The sequence below is a fragment of the Electrona antarctica genome, assembly GCF_951216825.1.
Source record: "Electrona antarctica genome assembly, chromosome: 3".
NCBI lineage: Eukaryota > Metazoa > Chordata > Actinopteri > Myctophiformes > Myctophidae > Electrona > Electrona antarctica.
Genome location: NC_136808.1, coordinates 59,434,066 through 59,451,220, shown reverse-complemented (window position 1 = coordinate 59,451,220; position 17,155 = coordinate 59,434,066). Strand labels below are relative to the sequence as shown.

Below are 17,155 nucleotides of genomic sequence, written 5' to 3'. Positions count from 1 at the left end.
TTTGCACGAAAAACAATCCTTGGGCTAAAAACGGCAATAGCCACTTGCCCAAAATGTGATAACCATTAACAACCCGTGTATATTCTATGTTCTTAGGTTTCTGGTTTTCCCCAACATGGGCCAACCTCTCCAGTCTACCATGGAGGAAGAGGATCTGCTCCCTGAGAAAGTGATTCTTCATCTTGCCTGTACAATAGTAAGTTGCTGTGAAGTGATTCTTCATCTTGCCTGTACAATAGTAAGTTGCTGTGAAGTGATTCTTCATCTTGCCTGTACAATAGTAAGTTGCTGTGAAGTGATTCTTCATCTTGCCTGTACAATAGTAAGTTGCTGTGAAGTGATTCTTCATCTTGCCTGTACAATAGTAAGTTGCTGTGAAGTGATTCTTCATCTTGCCTGTACAATAGTAAGTTGCTGTGAAGTAATTCTTCATCTTGCCTGTACAATAGTAAGTTGCTGTGAAGTGATTCTTCATCTTGCCTGTACAATAGTAAGTTGCTGTGAAGTGATTCTTCATCTTGCCTGTACAATAGTAAGTTGCTGTGAAGTGATTCTTCATCTTGCCTGTACAATATTAAGTTGCTGTGAAGTGATTCTTCATCTTGCCTGTACAATAGTAAGTTGCTGTGAAGTGATTCTTCATCTTGCCTGTACAATAGTAAGTTGCTGTGAAGTGATTCTTCATCTTGCCTGTACATTAGTAAGTTGCTGTGAAATGATTCTTCATCTTGCCTGTACATTAGTAAGTTGCTGTGAAATGATTCTTCATCTTGCCTGTACAATAGTAAGTTGCTGTGAAGTGATTCTTCATCTTGCCTGTACAATAGTAAGTTGCTGTGAAGTGATTCTTCATCTTGCCTGTACAATAGTAAGTTGCTGTGAAGTGATTCTTCATCTTGCCTGTACAATAGTAAGTTGCTGTGAAGTGATTCTTCATCTTGCCTGTACAATAGTAAGTTGCTGTGAAGTGATTCTTCATCTTGCCTGTACAATAGTAAGTTGCTGTACTGCTGTTAACCCGAAGGGCTGCTAAACAAACATGGCTACTATGGCTGCAACTGTATTGATTACCGGTAGTTTGTTTTCATATCATTTACATCTTCCATTAATTAATTAATCTTGAAGCACATTTTTTCCTGTTTATTTTTTATTTTTATATGCATCAACAAATCAACAAGAACTATCAAAACCAGTTATTTTATTAGAATCAATTGTTAAAAAACAAACAAACAATTAAATTGATTTGTTCAATTGAACTGTTGCACCCTTAGGGCTCCATTTTCGTCATTTTTCAAAATAGTAAAAAAAAAGGCAAAGAAGTTTAGGGATAAGAGGTTTAGCGGTGACGAAAATGGAGCCCTTAATGTCTCTAAAATGTGAGGCCATTGAATGGTGGCCTTGTTCCATGAAGGGTTTGTTTTGCCCTCACAGTTGGATGTGCTGGAACACATCCATTCCAATGAGTATGTTCATGTTTTGCCCTCACAGTTGGATGTGTTGGAATACATCCATTCCAATGAGTATGTTCATGTTTTGCCCTCACAGTTGGATGTGCTGGAACACATCCATTCCAATGAGTATGTTCATGTTTTGACCTCACAGTTGGATGTGTTGGAATACATCCATTCCAATGAGTATGTTCATGTTTTGCCCTCACAGTTGGATGTGTTGGAACACATCCATTCCATTGAGTATGTTCATGTTTTGCCCTCACAGTTGGATGTGCTGGAATACATCCATTCCAATGAGTATGTTCATGTTTTACCCTCACAGTTGGATGTGCTGGAACACATCCATTCCATTGAGTATGTTCATGTTTTGCCCTCACAGTTGGATGTGCTGGAACACATCCATTCCAATGAGTATGTTCATGTTTTGCCCTCACAGTTGGATGTGCTGGAACACATCCATTCCAATGAGTATGTTCATGTTTTGCCCTCACAGTTGGATGTGCTGGAACACATCCATTCTAATGAGTATGTTCATGTTTTGCCCTCACAGTTGGATGTGCTGGAACACATCCATTCCAATGAGTATGTTCATGTTTTGCCCTCACAGTTGGATGTGCTGGAGTACATCCATTCCAATGAGTATGTTCATGTTTTGCCCTCACAGTTGGATGTGCTGGAGTACATCCATTCCATTGAGTATGTTCATGTTTTGCCCTCACAGTTGGATGTGCTGGAGTACATCCATTCCATTGAGTATGTTCATGTTTTGCCCTCACAGTTGGATGTGCTGGAACACATCCATTCCATTGAGTATGTTCATGTTTTGCCCTCACAGTTGGATGTGCTGGAACACATCCATTCCATTGAGTATGCTCATGTTTTGCCCTCACAGTTGGATGTGCTGGAACACATCCATTCCAATGAGTATGTTCATGTTTTGCCCTCACAGTTGGATGTGCTGGAACACATCCATTCCATTGAGTATGTTCATGTTTTGCCCTCACAGTTGGATGTGCTGGAACACATCCATTCCATTGAGTATGTTCATGTTTTGCCCTCACAGTTGGATGTGTTGGAACACGTCCATTCCAATGAGTATGTTCATGTTTTACCCTCAAAGTTGGATGTGCTGGAACACGTCCATTCCAATGAGTATGTTCATGTTTTGCCCTCACAGTTGGATGTGCTGGAGTACATCCATTCCAATGAGTATGTTCATGGGGATATACATGCAGAGAACGTCTACATCACGCTAGATGAGCACTCCCAGGTGAGAGATATTCTCCATCATGTTACAACTGATCCCAAACTGAACTGTGTGCATTGACTTCAGAGCCAGACTGATGCCATGAGTTAGTTCAGTCAGATGTTGATCCTGACCGTTTAACCCATTTAGACCTGAGGACGATTCTACAAATGCATTCTAAATCCTGACATTCATTCATATTCAAAGATTTGCGCCACATTTTCACGATTTCTCAAAAATAGCAGACCTACAAGCTCGTAGCGCGCCACTCGGTGGCGCGCTACGAGCTTGTAGATCTGCTATTTTTCAATAGCTAAATTATAACATAATGTTTAAAACACCAAAATGGGTTAAACAGTCTTGTTCATGTGAAAGACCACCCAAAATTAATATGCATTTGGTCACGGACGCCCACCTGAAAAGGCTTTGCCAGGGGCGCATTTCTATGTATTTTGAGAAAGTTAAAAAATAGCAGATGTACAAGCTTGCATTGCTGCATGAAGTGACTGCTGTGAGCTTGTAGATCTGCTATTTTGCATAAAGTGGTTACAATGACTGATGCTAAATTAACTACCTTTGCTGGGGACCCCCCTGGAACACGACCCCCCCCCCCCCCCATCTTTAGATAGACAAACATTAAAAATACATATCTTTAAAACTTCCAACATGAAAAGAACATTTCACTTTAATTATACAACAATCAAGCAAACAAGTAAATAATAAAATAAACGCATGAACTGAACTTTAATTGTATTTAAAAACATATATCTAGCCGGTCTATTTAGCTGTCAGATCGACTCGAATAATGACTGATATGTATTGGCATAAACCGATATTGGTCAGGCTCTATTTGACATTCTTTGTGTGATTGTGTGTGTGATTGTGTGTGTACTGTAGGTGTACCTTGCAGGGTACTGCCATGCGTTCCGGTACTGCCCTGGGGGGCAGCATGTGGAATACCGCGAGGCCAGTCGAACACCGCACGAGGGGGCAATGGAGTTCATTAGTCTGGACTCCCATAAGGGAGCAGGTCAGTCACACATGCTGTCATATCTGTGTACATTAAAGCAATAAGCCACACAAGGCCCTGGTTCAAAGACCCCCAGCAGAGTGGGGTGTCTACATTCTACAACACTCTGAGCTGTTGCAAAACCCCTAAAGGGCGAGGTTGCGTGCACGCATCCGCCAGGGTGACGGCAGACTGCTGGGCGAGCGCTGGTGTTTAGGCATCGGGGGTCAGATCAACATATGGAATCAATCAATCAATCAATCAATCTTTATTTATATAGCACATTTCATATGAGTGCAGTTCAAAGTGCTTTACAGTAAGAGCAAAAATAAAACAAGAAAAAGCAAAACACAACAAGAGAACATCAAGTACATAGTAATAACAAAACAAAAATGAGCGACTAAAACAGGAAAGGGACATGCAATGATCTAGTTAAAAGCAATGCTAAAAAGGTGTGTTTTAAGATTTCGTTTAAAAATGTCCACAGATTCAGAGAACCGTAGATCCCTTGGCAGGCTGTTCCACAGCACAGGGGCATAGTAGCTAAAGACGGCTTCTCCATATTTCCTTGTGTTTGGGGTCTCTGGGATCTCTAGGAGACCCGCACTAGAGGATCTAAGGGGTCTGCCGGGCACATATTTAGGTAGAATTTCAGAAAAATAGACCGGTGCATTTCCATTCAATGTTTTAAAAACAAGTAAAATAATTTTAAAATCTATTTATGAATTCTGAATGAATTCTGTACTGGAATATATGGAGCGTGTCTTGAGTGTTCAGGGTTTGATGAGGTCAGATCAACATATGGAATGTCAGAACAGGAAGGATGGGTGGCGTAGGATCAACATTATGGAATGTCAGAACAGGTCAGCTCCATATATGGAGATCTAAGGGTTTGAGGTCCGATGTAGAGGTGCTGGCCGGCTCCATATAATTATGCAGATCTAGGTGGTGATCCAGTCTTCTCCATGTATGGTTATCTAGGGTTAGATGAGGTCAATGTTGTGATCTTCATATATGGAGATGGCCATATATGGAGGCGTGATGTCACGAGGCGTGACCATATATGGAGGCGTGATGTCACGAGGCGTGACCATATATGGAGGGCTTTGGAGGCGTGACTAACGGAAAATGCGACCTATGGTCGCATCGCAATCAAGAATAACTAGTTTCACTGTTTACAGACATAGGACTATAGCTGTCCACCTTCTAAGCAGAATGTATTCTAGGTATACTGTGCACTGCAGGGTAAAGGAGAATTCCATGCTAGAAGGCTTTCTTACCTTTCTTACCGTTCTTTGTAGTTGTTACGTCCCCACCAAAAAGGTCCAGGTGTTTTTTTTGTGCAAAAACTCCTTATTGGCTATTTCGCCTACCATAAGCCCTCAATGAATTGCATTGAATTGAATGGGAATTGAATGGGGCTATGGGGTGTTGTGCTAATTCGCTTATTTCCATCGAAATAAGTAGTAAAGTGTGCCGCTTGGGATATTATTTACATTATGAAGAGAGGATATATACAAAAAAAGAATAATTTGGAGCGATGGAAATAAGCAAATTAGCACAACACCCCATAGCCCCATTCAATTCCCATTCAATGCAATTCATTTAGGGCTTATGGTAGAGGAAATAGCCAATAAGGAGCTTTTGCACAAAATAACACCTGGACCTCTTTGGTGGGGACGTAATAACTACAAATAAAGGTAAGAAAGCCTTTTAGCATGGAATTCTCCTTTAATATCAGTAAAAACATCTTGCAGGGCCATCTCGACGCAGTGACCTGCAGTCTCTGGCCTACTGTCTGCTCCGCTGGCACACAGGAACACTACCGTGGACGGCCTTGACCAATGCTGACCAGATAGCCAAAGAGAAACACAGGTGAGAATACAAGTTGTGTAACGGTAGCATTTATGGATGGACTGATGCCGTAAAACGAGAGAGACAAAAATGTACAGAAATGGTAAATGAAGATAGTCAACATAGCCGATCTACAGCTGGCGTCACGGCGTGTTCTGAGCTCGTAGCTTGGCTATTTCTGGTATTCGTCGTATGACAAAATATAATGGGTTTTAAGTGGTTAAACGCTCCTTTATATTGTAGGTACATGGATGACGTCTCTGCACTTTTGAGTCACTGCTTTGGGAAGAAGAGAGTTTCAGGTGAGTTTAAATATGCATTTATTTGTTTGTTTGATTGATTCAATCAATGCTTTATTAGTCAGAAATGTAAACAGCATAGTATAGTAAGACATTTAGGCTAAAAGGATAACGCACAAAAAAGGCATGGGGATTGTATTCAATTCATCAACATAGCATAAATAATACCAATAATACCCGTCATCAACAAATGCAAAACACTATTATGTACAAAGGAGAAAAAGGGATAAACGGCGGCAGTGAATGGCAGGCCAGTTTTTTTTTTTTTTAAACAATGATTTACATCCTTTTTTTATTATTATTATTTTATTTATTTTTAAGATTTTCTTTTGTGGCTTTATTTTATAGAGGGATAGGTATACGTAAGCTGACAGGAAATGGGGAGAGAGATGGGGGGGGGGGGGGGGGGTGACACGCAGTAAAGGCCGTCGGGATCGGGAGTCGAACCCGCGGCCACACTGCCAGACTGGATTACCAGCCAAGGTGCCCAGATAGCCCGGGCCATGATTTACATCCTTTGATGGAAGGTGTCGGCCATTCCACATTTGGTAGTTTTACAAGATGTTTGCTTTGCCTATATCAGTGGTTCTCACCTTATCAGTCTGTGACCCCCAAAAAGATTCCTATTTGAACTGGGGACCCACCCTACTCTGACAAGCACTTGGAAATGTAAGAGTCGAGGCATTCCAATTTGTTTGTCTCAATTCCAATTGATAAATATTGCTGCAAGGTGTGAGCTTGTAGATCGGCTATTTTCACAATTTTTGCTTCTTATTTATTTGACAATTTGCCCAATGTTTGACCAGTGTTTTTGTAGTACAAACAACATCATGGATAAAAAGAATAGAAAAAGAAATATACACCTGATGTTGTCTTTGTTGACACCAGTCACAAGGAGGTCCTGATTCTGGAGGTGGGCTGTGTCTTTGATTTGTACATGGACCAGGCATTCCAAGATAAACACTCTAAGTATCAACCATTACTTGGAAGTATAACAAACCTGGGGTATCGCTGTAGATTTGCCGTACTGATATTCGGAAGCCTGGGCCATGTGCATAAACTGACCATGAGTGGCCTAAGAATAGCTGGCATGACAAAAAGCAAAGCCAAACAACTTGCCAAATACTGTTCTGTTTCGGCTGTTATAGGCAGTTTGTCTGTGTGGAGGAGAAGGTGCCATGTGTATCCTTAAGTGAACATGAACTGTCAACCCTGTTATATTTGTTTCCTTGTAAAATTAATTGTAATTTGTGGATTCAAATAAATAAATCGAAGTGTGTGTGTGTGTGTGTGTGTGTGTGTGTGTGTGTGTGTGTGTGTGTGTGTGTGTGTGTGTGTGTGTGTGTGTGTGTGTGTGTGTGTGTGTGTGTGTGTGTGTGTGTGTGTGTGTGTGTGTGTGTGTGTGTGTGTGTGTGTGTGTGTGTGTGTGTGTGTGTGTGTGTGTGTGTGTGTGTGTGTGTGTGTGTGTAGCTGCTCTGCAGACCTATCTGACCTCTGTGATGGCTCTGGACTATTCGGAGACACCAGACTACACTGGGCTGAAGGCGGGGATTAGTGGAGCATTGCTGCAGCTGGGGGGGTCGCTGGAACAACCGCTACATTTCTAAGTGAGACACACACACACAAACCGAGAACTGTTTTTCTTTCATGTTTTACTATGTCAACAAATCACCTGCTAAAAATACAAAAACACCTAACAATGTGCTGCATCCTGATTTTATCGGCTATTTTAGAAACTTTGTGGAAAATAGGGATGCCAGGGTTAGTGCTGTTAAGTGGTAAACCCATTTTGGGTGGCAACCCCTTTTGGTGTTAGCATTATGTTATGCTTTAGCTATTGAAAAATAGCAGATCTACAAGCTCATAGCGCGCCACCGAGTGGCACGATACGAGCTTGTATTTCTGCTATTTTTGAAAAATCTAAGAACCACTGACATAGAAACATAGCTTTTTCAGAAAACCAACATTTTTAGAATCTGATCTCAGGTCAAAATGGGTTTCTGCTATGGATGTTGGTGTTTATTTTTGGATGTTTTTTTTTCTCTTGTTTCATGTCTCAACTTGTGGAGCAGATGGCGTGTGCTATTGGCAGGATACGGAACCCATTTGTATTTCGATGAAGCATTGGCTGTCTTTATAACCTGATAGGCTTAATGTTCCTTCAAAACGGCAAAGCCTACATTCTACACATCAGCCTAAAACACGTGCATGAAACTTGAACATCATTGTGCTTCCATTTATGTTCATTATGTAACCATCAATTTTATGGAATATTGTAGTTGCATAGTGAACACAGGCTACGTTATGGCATGACATTGTTCTATTAATGTCACTGGTTCCAAACATCAGGTTCAAGGACCATCAGCCATGGGTGGCCAGGCAAATTATCTCTAATTCTGAGGGCCCTATCTTGGGCCTAAACCTTTTCGGCATTTTTTACATTTTGTTTTTACTAAAATAGTTCAAATAGCAAGCTCACAACCTGTCGATTGGCTATTCTTACTGTTTTAAATGTTTTTCAAAATAGTAAAAAACAGAAATGGCCCTAAAATGTTTAGGCATAAGGACGCAGCATGGAACATGGGGACCTCAGAGTATACTACAGATGGAACCAATTGAACCCTCACGGTTCTCTAAGTCTGAGAATGCACAAATGGAACCAAAATGGACACTTACGGTTCTATAACTCTGAGAGTGTACAGCATATGCAACCATTCTGTACAAGTGTAGATTAGGTCATTGAGGTGTGTAGAAAGTGGTACCAATGGGGCTTTGTAGTCATCAAACTGGTGGTGGTCCTTGGAATAAAAAGGTTGAGAATCACTGTTCTATGTCAGCAGAATGTGAAGAATGTGAAGAATGAATACTGTTAGATTTTTTTTCTAACTTGTTTATGGTGATTCGTCGCACAGGCTAGAGTGGATTGTCACTTTACTGCGTGAGGGGCAGGTTTGGTTAAAGGACCACTTCACCACTTTTCAACCTATCTTCATATAATAGGTCCTCACTAATAATCATAATAATCATGGCACGATTTTTTTCTACTCAGTCTGTGTCTCATAGGAGGGCTGTGGCCAGTGACATCATCATTAGGCAGATTATTTTTTAAACAAGATTTTTTTATATTATCGTGAGAACGATGGCTTCCATTTTCGCATTGCAACTTTTCAGGACTAGAAAGCCTGCAGTTTTTATTAGCTTGTATTCCCCATCAATGATGTCACTGGAAGACGGTTTCTGAACTGCCCACAGCCCTCCTATGAGACACAGACCGAGTAGAAAAAAATTGCTCCATTTTTTCATGATTATTAGTGAGGACCTATTATATGAAGATAGGTTGAAAAGTGGTGAAGTGGTCCGCATCAATGTTTTATACTTACATGCAATATTCAGTTACTAAACCCATTAACCGGACCGTTGGATGTCACATTTAATTTGTGGTGATTTTTTTATGGTTCATTAGTGTTATTAAAGTTACAAGTTACAAAGTTATTTTTTTGAATTTTAAACAAGTGTTTTTTCTGCTATTGCTGTGATGTTAAGATTAAAATGTTTTACATGAATATACGTTCCTGTTTGTCTGGTCGTGTCCCACACTGCTTGCATGAATAGTACATACCGGTAATGTAGCCTACATTTGCGTGGCAGTTTATACATGTAGCACTAGCCTGACCATAGATCACTAGAATAGGTCATACATGGGGTCTAGGGACCATGCAGGAGTCCAAATGGACTGTGACGGGTCTCTGAGAGAACCCTGAGTTAAATTAAAACGGAGTATATTACTGTGTATATTGTGGTCGAGATGGGAAAAGAAAAAGGGCACAAACTGGGGGTCATTGAAATGGAAAAGGTTGAGATTCACTGGTACAGTAAAATACTTGTTTTTCACTGTTCATTTGTTTTGGACCTGTAGAGTAGACTTCAAGATGATTGCTCCATCCAAAAGGGAGATTTCTGATCCAAATGGACAACACTCCCTCATACTTGGGACTTGCAAGTAAATGACCTTTAATATTTGATGAATTTCATCATTTCCTCTTTCAAACCAATGGTTTGTTGACCAACATCAAAATGAAAAAAACTGAAATGATAGGCTAAAGGCTTTTTCATTATACATTATAAACAGTACACACTAGATTTGCTCAATATTTACTTTCTTTGGTTATTTAACTTAAACGCCTAATGCATTGTCAATGGCAATAGCACAAACTTTATTATTATGGTGGACATGTTTGCCTGACAAATAATCTTTGAAATGTTTCATAGTGAAATATAGTGCTTTCAAATTTGAGAAATGTATAATGGGGGTCAATAGAGAGTATGCGCATGCTTAAAGTGAATGGCACATCGAGTGGCACATCGAGTGGCAAAGCAACAGGCAAAGTGAGTTTAACATTGTTTAATGTTGTTTAATGCAATCAGATATGACTTTTCTGTGTGGATGTATGGGCTGTCAAGGCCAGAAAGTAGTTTTTTGCCACACAGTAGGCGTTCCTGCATAACTTCCTGGTTTGACGATGATGTCACACGCATACCCTCTATAGCAGATTTTGGCATGTCAAAAAAACACTTTCACCTAGAAACTCCATTCACACATCTTATAATTCAGCTTACTGTGGCGACACATGCTGGAACTTTTCACTTTGACATGTTTTGTAGTTTTTGAGTTATTTAACTTTAAGCACCAATTATCAATGGCAGTAGCACAAACTTTGGCACACTACTAGTCCTACATACTTACACCTAGAAACCCCATTCAAACTTTAAAATGTTCATCTTACGGTGGACATTGTTACCTTTTATTGATTGATTGATTGAAAAATGTATTAACAGTTTGCAGAATTACAGTACATTTCAAGCACAAACTCAATACAAAGGCTGTTAACTGTGAGTGGACGACCCAATTAAGCATTACACTTGTTTCCAATAGGGTCCACAATGTTCAATTCATCAAAAACATTTAGAGACGTACAAATAGACACTTCTATATAGACAAAGGACAGAACAGAATTCATCATAAAGGAGGTAAAAAGGGAAAAGAAACATATACAGTGAGGGAAAAAAAGGGGTGGGCGGTGGGGGGGATTCACGTTCAGCTCCGTTCATTTGTTTGTTTTCCTTGGAGGAGCTGCGTTGGGTCCCCAAGTCGGCTCCGTGGCCGTACCTTGAGTTGGCTGTGTGGCCGTGACCATCTCTTGTGTTGTCCTTGTGTTGGGTCCCCAAGTCGGCTCAGTGGCCGTACCTTGAGTTGGCTGTGTGGCCGTGACCGTCTCTTGTGTTGTCCTTGCGTTGGGTCCCCAAGTCGGCTCAGTGGCCATACCTTGAGTTGGCTGTGTGGCCGCGACCGTCTCTTGTGTTGTCCTTGCGTCCGTGTTTGAGGGATTCCGATTTTACAGGGGCCAGTTTCGAATTGCAGCCGTCCGTAGGTGCCCTTTGAGAGCGGTTTTGAAGGAGTCAAGGGATTTGCATGTCTTAATGACTGTTGGTAGGGCGTTCCACATTTTGGTGGCATAGGAGTGAAAAGAATTTAGTCCCTTGTTTGTGCCGAATCTGGGTTGAACATGGTTCGTTGCACTCCCTCTGGTGTTGTGGGTGAAAATGAATATTTGAAATGTTTCATAGTTTTAGAAATATAGGGCTTTCAAATTTGAGAAATGTATAATGGGCGTCAATGATGGCAGATTGACAGAAACTCCATTCACACGTTTTATAATTGAGCCTACTGTGGATTGTGGAAACACATGCTGGAACCTTTTATTTTGAGATGTTTTGTAGTTTTTGAGTTATTTAACTTAAACGTCCAATGCAATGACATCCAGACAGTGCTGTGTCGTTTTAAAAATAGTTATGTAATCAACATCGGCTGTGTTTGGCTTAACGTGCAGCTATGCGAGACATGGCCAAAGCATTTCCGAGGGTCCCGTTGAGAGTGTTAAGGGGTGTGTAGTTAGTAGTGTCCTGTCATGGAAAGACTGGAAAACTGACGTTTTGCCGCCATCTAGTGTTCACCAGGCAGACACTGCATGTGTCTGTAGATAATTTTGTGTGCTGTAAAATAAATCGGTGATCCTCAAACTTTTTCATGTCAAGGACGGACCCCCAAATTAATGTATACATTTGGCCACTGACCCCCATCTGAAAATATGTTGTACCAGGGACCCCCAGAGAAGATTTATGTTAAAGGGATCCCTGGCTAATAAGATAAATATGCCTTAAGATGGCTCAGGGGCCACTCAGCAAAAATCCAAAAGGCCAAAGGCTGCAAGCCCCTAAAATGTCAGTATTATATTTGAAACAATTACAATTTTATTTTGTAACGGACTACACGACTAGTCTAAAAATCAAGGAAACAAACAGTTAAAAACCACATTTCCAACTAAGGCCAAACCTCAATGAATAAAAAGTTACAAAATGAGTCTTCATTCACACAATGTGAAGAGAACATAATAACGAACAGATTATCACAGGTGAATAAATATGTAAATGTTTAATACTCATGGGGCCATATCACTTCTCTTGGAACAAACGATACCATACCTGCAATCTGGTTCAAAACAATGAAAATAACTCATTATATTTGTATTAGTATGACCATGACGGGCCGCAGGTACATTAAGCAGGGGCCGCATGCGGCCCACGGCCAGCCTGCTTGCTCAGGGGATACATTTAATCTTGACCTTTGTACTACAAAATCTAGATCCTTAAATGTGTCCAAAATGAAAATCGATTTCAATATTAACAATTAATCGATTAATTGTTGTGACTTTTTTTTTTAATGAACCCTACAAATAAGAAATTTCTTCCCCCCAAGGGGTTAGGTACCTAAGTCAAAAAAGTTTGGGAACACCTGATGTAGATGCTTAACAATAATTGTAACTCTTGAGAGTTAATAAGGGTCCATTTGGTTACTAACTCCATCTTTTAAATGAGGACCACTGGTGGTCCCTGGACCAGTGTTGAGCCAATTGATCACCATAGCAACCCCAGCCTAGGCCTGATTAGGTAAATTCTCAACACCTGCTAAATCCTCCAAACATGTATCTTGATTGGAATCAATCTCCACTCACACTCAATGACTCACACTCCTCATGCAGCTACACAGACACATCCCAGGCACACTTTGGTAGGCCTATAGCCCTGTCCTGTTTGGATGACAGTATTGCCTTTCCAACAGATTTTCATTAAAAATAAAAATAAATAAAAGATTATTGATTATTAATTTTCATAATCGATTTCGGGTCCTATTAACGATAATCGATTAATCGGACCCATCCCTAGTGTCTAGCTGACACGTGACTTTTGACACAATCAAAATGTCTCAATAGAAGAGCAGGCAGACACGTACGGCACCCCAAGTTAATATTGTATTAACATACTGTACTCTACCATACAAATTGTATAAGTTATATTGTATTAACATACTCTACCATACATATTGTATTTAAGTTATATTGTATTAACATACTCTACCATACAGATTGGACACAATTACATTTTATTCATTTAAAATAAAAGTTAGGCTACATAGTGCTGGTTTTAAAATAATGGATATATGATTAATAGATAAACCATGAGAATGTTTGACAGTCAGTTTCACAGAGGTGGCCAACATACCTTTCACAAGAATGCATTTTATGAAGAAGAGACAAAGTTAAAGTAGTACAAGTGACATTTGTCAAATAATGTGGCTATACATTCCGTGTCGTAGGCCTACTTTTTACTGATAGTTTTTAATCCTAGATCCTAAACACGGGAGATTTTCACCCGGACAATTTTGTCATTTTCATAATGTTGCTCATGGGTGAGGTGGGTGGGTCTTTCAGTAGTCCTACCAGGAATGGGACATGTTTTTCAATAGCTCCAATAGTTTTCCACCGATTTTGCCAACCTATGATAATCATATAGGGCCGCCCCATGATATATATATTTTTTGTGAAAAGTCATGATATTATCAAATATTAAAGAAGAGTACCTCAAGTTGCCATGTATTGCTGTACTATATTTTGATGTATTTTTATGGAATATTTTACATTGGGTAAAATATACCTGTGTTTAGTGATGGTGTGACAAAAAGGACGTTTAGTTTTCTAGGCTTAAATGTGTACATTTTGTCCTCATCCTCACAGAGACTCCAGCCAACGGGAGGCTGATGGTATCAATTTGCCTCGGCCGCGTCACGTGACTCGCCTTCAACCATTAAAACCAAGGCAGTGGTGGAAAAAGTACTCATATTTTGTACTTAAGTAAATGTATCAAAACTGCATGCAATGGAGAAATACTCTCGTTACTAGTAAATGTCTGGACATGTAGAAGTAAAAGTAAAAGTATTGGAAATTGGAAATACGCAAGTAAAGTACAAATACCTCAAAATTGTACTTAAAGTACAGTACTCGAGGCTCGAGCGCATGTGCTTAGTTACTTTACAGTTTACACCACTGAACACATGCATGGCAGTTACCCAGCCAGCATGAGGGACGAGAGAGAGAGAGAGGCCCCCCCCTCTCTCTCTCTCTCTGGGGAGAGACAGAGAGAGAGAGAGAGAGCCCCCCCCCCCCTCTCTCTCTCTCTCTCTCTGGGGAGAGACACAGAGAGAGAGAGAGGGCCCCCCCCCCTCTCTCTCTCTCTCTCTCTGGGGAGAGACACAGAGAGAGAGAGAGAAAGGGACCACTTTCTGACAAAGCCCAGATTATGTGAACTCACTGCACTCCGAAGGGGGAAAAAAAGAAACAGAGAAGTGAAATAAATGGGTCGAGTGGCTAAGAAGTGTGTCATGAAGAAAGAGGTGGCCCGTATGTGTTCACACACATAGCTCCAAAAAGAGGTGGCCCGTATGTGTTCACACACATAGCTCCAAGAAGCGCTGGAGTCACACTGCAGGTGTGGATACTATGGCTGTGGTCGGGCGTTATGAACACCTTGAGCTCCAGACGAACGAAGAAGAAGATGTGGACTCCGGAAAGACCTGCCTCGACTTGAATCTCCAGACCGAGAATGCGGCTGAGAAAGATCCGCAGAATATACTGCAGTCTGGTAAGAGACGTTAATATCGATTGATTGATTGATTGATTGATTGATTTGTTGATTGATTGATCTAATACTTTATTAACAGTTTGCAAAAAGCACCCTACGTGGTACGATGATGTTAAAAGGATAACATAAAAAAGCGCAGAGGGCTCGTTTCCATTGTGGTCCTATTATTGTTGTTAGAATTATGAATCACAAAGCTATGTGCAGGTCCATGAAACCCATGTACAATGTGTACTACTTAAAGTTATAAACAATCACAATAATGCTTCATGACAACAATAATAATGAAGCATCACTGAACCTTTTATTTGCAAGGATCATGTAATTATCAATGTTTCAATACATTATAATAATGTATGATGGCTTCTAGATCACTGCTATAATGCATTGCGGTGTTATTGATAGTTAAGTGGTCATTTTGTTGCTCTATAAGTAAAGGGATGACATTCTGGGAGGTGCAGGCATTAACATTGTGTATTTGTTTTGTAAGTTTCTTTTAATGCAATTCTTTTCCACTCTGCTTAAAACGGCCAATGACCGCTAATAGTGGCTTTATTATTATGATAACACTTCTATGCATTATGCCAGTGATTAGAATGGAATCCATTCTAATCAATCCATTCAATGGATTATTATCAATTATTATGATAAATGACACAGTGTGATTGTGGCCAAAGAAAGTCTGAGTTTCCAGCAAGTATGACGTATAATGACATTTGACCAGTTATAAGTTATCATTATAAATGCTTTATAGTGTGTTATAATTAGTAATACATGCTTACAGTATATATGTAGACAGTGTTAAGACGGAGGCTTCATAGAAAGTTTTACCAAAAGGACTGTTTTCATACAAAATGTTAAACTCTTGAATTGATCTTATTTCCTATTCTCTCTCTCTCTCTCTCTGTGTGTGGGTTTGCGTGTGTGCGGGCGTACATGCGTGTGTGTGTGTGTGTGTGTGTGTGTGTGTGTGTGCGTGTGTCCACCAGATATAAGACTATATGGGCGGGTTGGTGTGGGTGTTGGATTGGTCTGTGCCGTTATAGCGCTCCTCAACATTGTCATCCCACTCTATCTCTGTAAGTCAATGTTCCATACATTTGGCAGCAATGCTATATATATATATATATATATATATATATATATATATATATATATATATATGTATATGTATATATATATATATATACACACACACTGTATATGATCATCCAACATACTGTATGTTTATGTTTTTCCCAATCTACTACACATCATGATAACGGATCAAATATATCAATAGAAAATACTAGTACTAATAGTGGTTTTGGTAGTAAAGTAGTACTAGTAGTTTTGTTGTTTAAATTGTTTCTTTTTTACAGGGTGATTTTGCTGTCATTTTCTGTGTTTTAGCTGTGTACAGTGTATTTAGCTTTTAGATTTTTTTCCTTCTCTGCAGCAGTTTGTAAATATAAATGAAGTGGTTAATTGGATTGGCTATAGTAGAGTATAGCCTAGTTAGTAGTGGTGGTATAGCAACAGCATTGGTAGTCTCTAGGACAGGGGTGCCCAAAAGGTAGATTGCGATCTACCAGTAGATCACAAAGGCTGTGCAGGTAGATCACATGACATGCCCCTAAAGAGTATTTCATTTAAATATATTGAAGGAAAAAAACTATTAAAAAAAAAAAAACATTTCTCCCCCTCTATTTCCCATTCCCAGTGCATTTGTCTTATACTGTACAGAATGTAACACAAACTCTACTATTCCGAAGCCCCCTCAGGTACATATTTAAACTATTTTCAGCAATGGTATAATAATTGATTTGGTGGGTAGATCTTGCCGAGCTGGTCATTTTGAAAGTGTGGGCACCCCTGCTCTAGGAGATACAGTATAGGTATCCAGATGGTCATGACATGCATGCATTCTTTAACTCTCAACTGTATAGTAAATCCCAAGCCGTTTTATTGTGTCTCCCTCGTGCTACAGTTGCCACACCTCCCCCCAAGCCGCCCTCCACCCTCGTTACATCTCGTCTTTCGTAGGGTGGTAACCTCATGTTATGTACAAAACTGTTAATTTTCAGGATTCAGATTCAAAAGTATCGGAAAGTAGCAGATCTACAAGCAGCTCGAAACGTGTCACTTTGCGTTTCAAGCTTGTGGATCTGCTACTTTTGATGCCTTCGTGAAGCTGTGGTGTGATCAAATAGGGCATTTAAAAAAATATATGGATGGATTAAAAAACAGGGTTGTATATGGACTGTGGAGATCAGAGGTTTCTGCC

At 40.0% G+C, this 17,155-nt stretch overlaps 1 protein-coding gene across 2 annotated transcripts in view; it reads left to right on the top strand.

Annotated features, from left to right (window-relative positions):
* The window catches only part of vrk3 (VRK serine/threonine kinase 3), a 31,020-nt gene extending 21,598 nt beyond the window's left edge, over window positions 1–9,422 (top strand). The window contains exons 10-16 of one of the 2 annotated variants that reach the window (XM_079497678.1): window positions 97–196; window positions 2,629–2,721; window positions 3,595–3,727; window positions 5,464–5,581; window positions 5,804–5,862; window positions 7,330–7,466; window positions 7,932–9,422. In XM_079497678.1, coding sequence (XP_079353804.1) covers window positions 97–196; window positions 2,629–2,721; window positions 3,595–3,727; window positions 5,464–5,581; window positions 5,804–5,862; window positions 7,330–7,466 — 640 coding nt within the window. In that variant the 3' untranslated portion in view covers window positions 7,932–9,422. Of the gene's footprint in view, window positions 1–96; window positions 197–2,628; window positions 2,722–3,594; window positions 3,728–5,463; window positions 5,582–5,803; window positions 5,863–7,329 lie in introns of both variants that reach the window. The other variant, XM_079497677.1, reaches the window with a different exon arrangement.
* The last annotated feature ends 7,733 nt before the right edge of the window (window positions 9,423–17,155 follow it).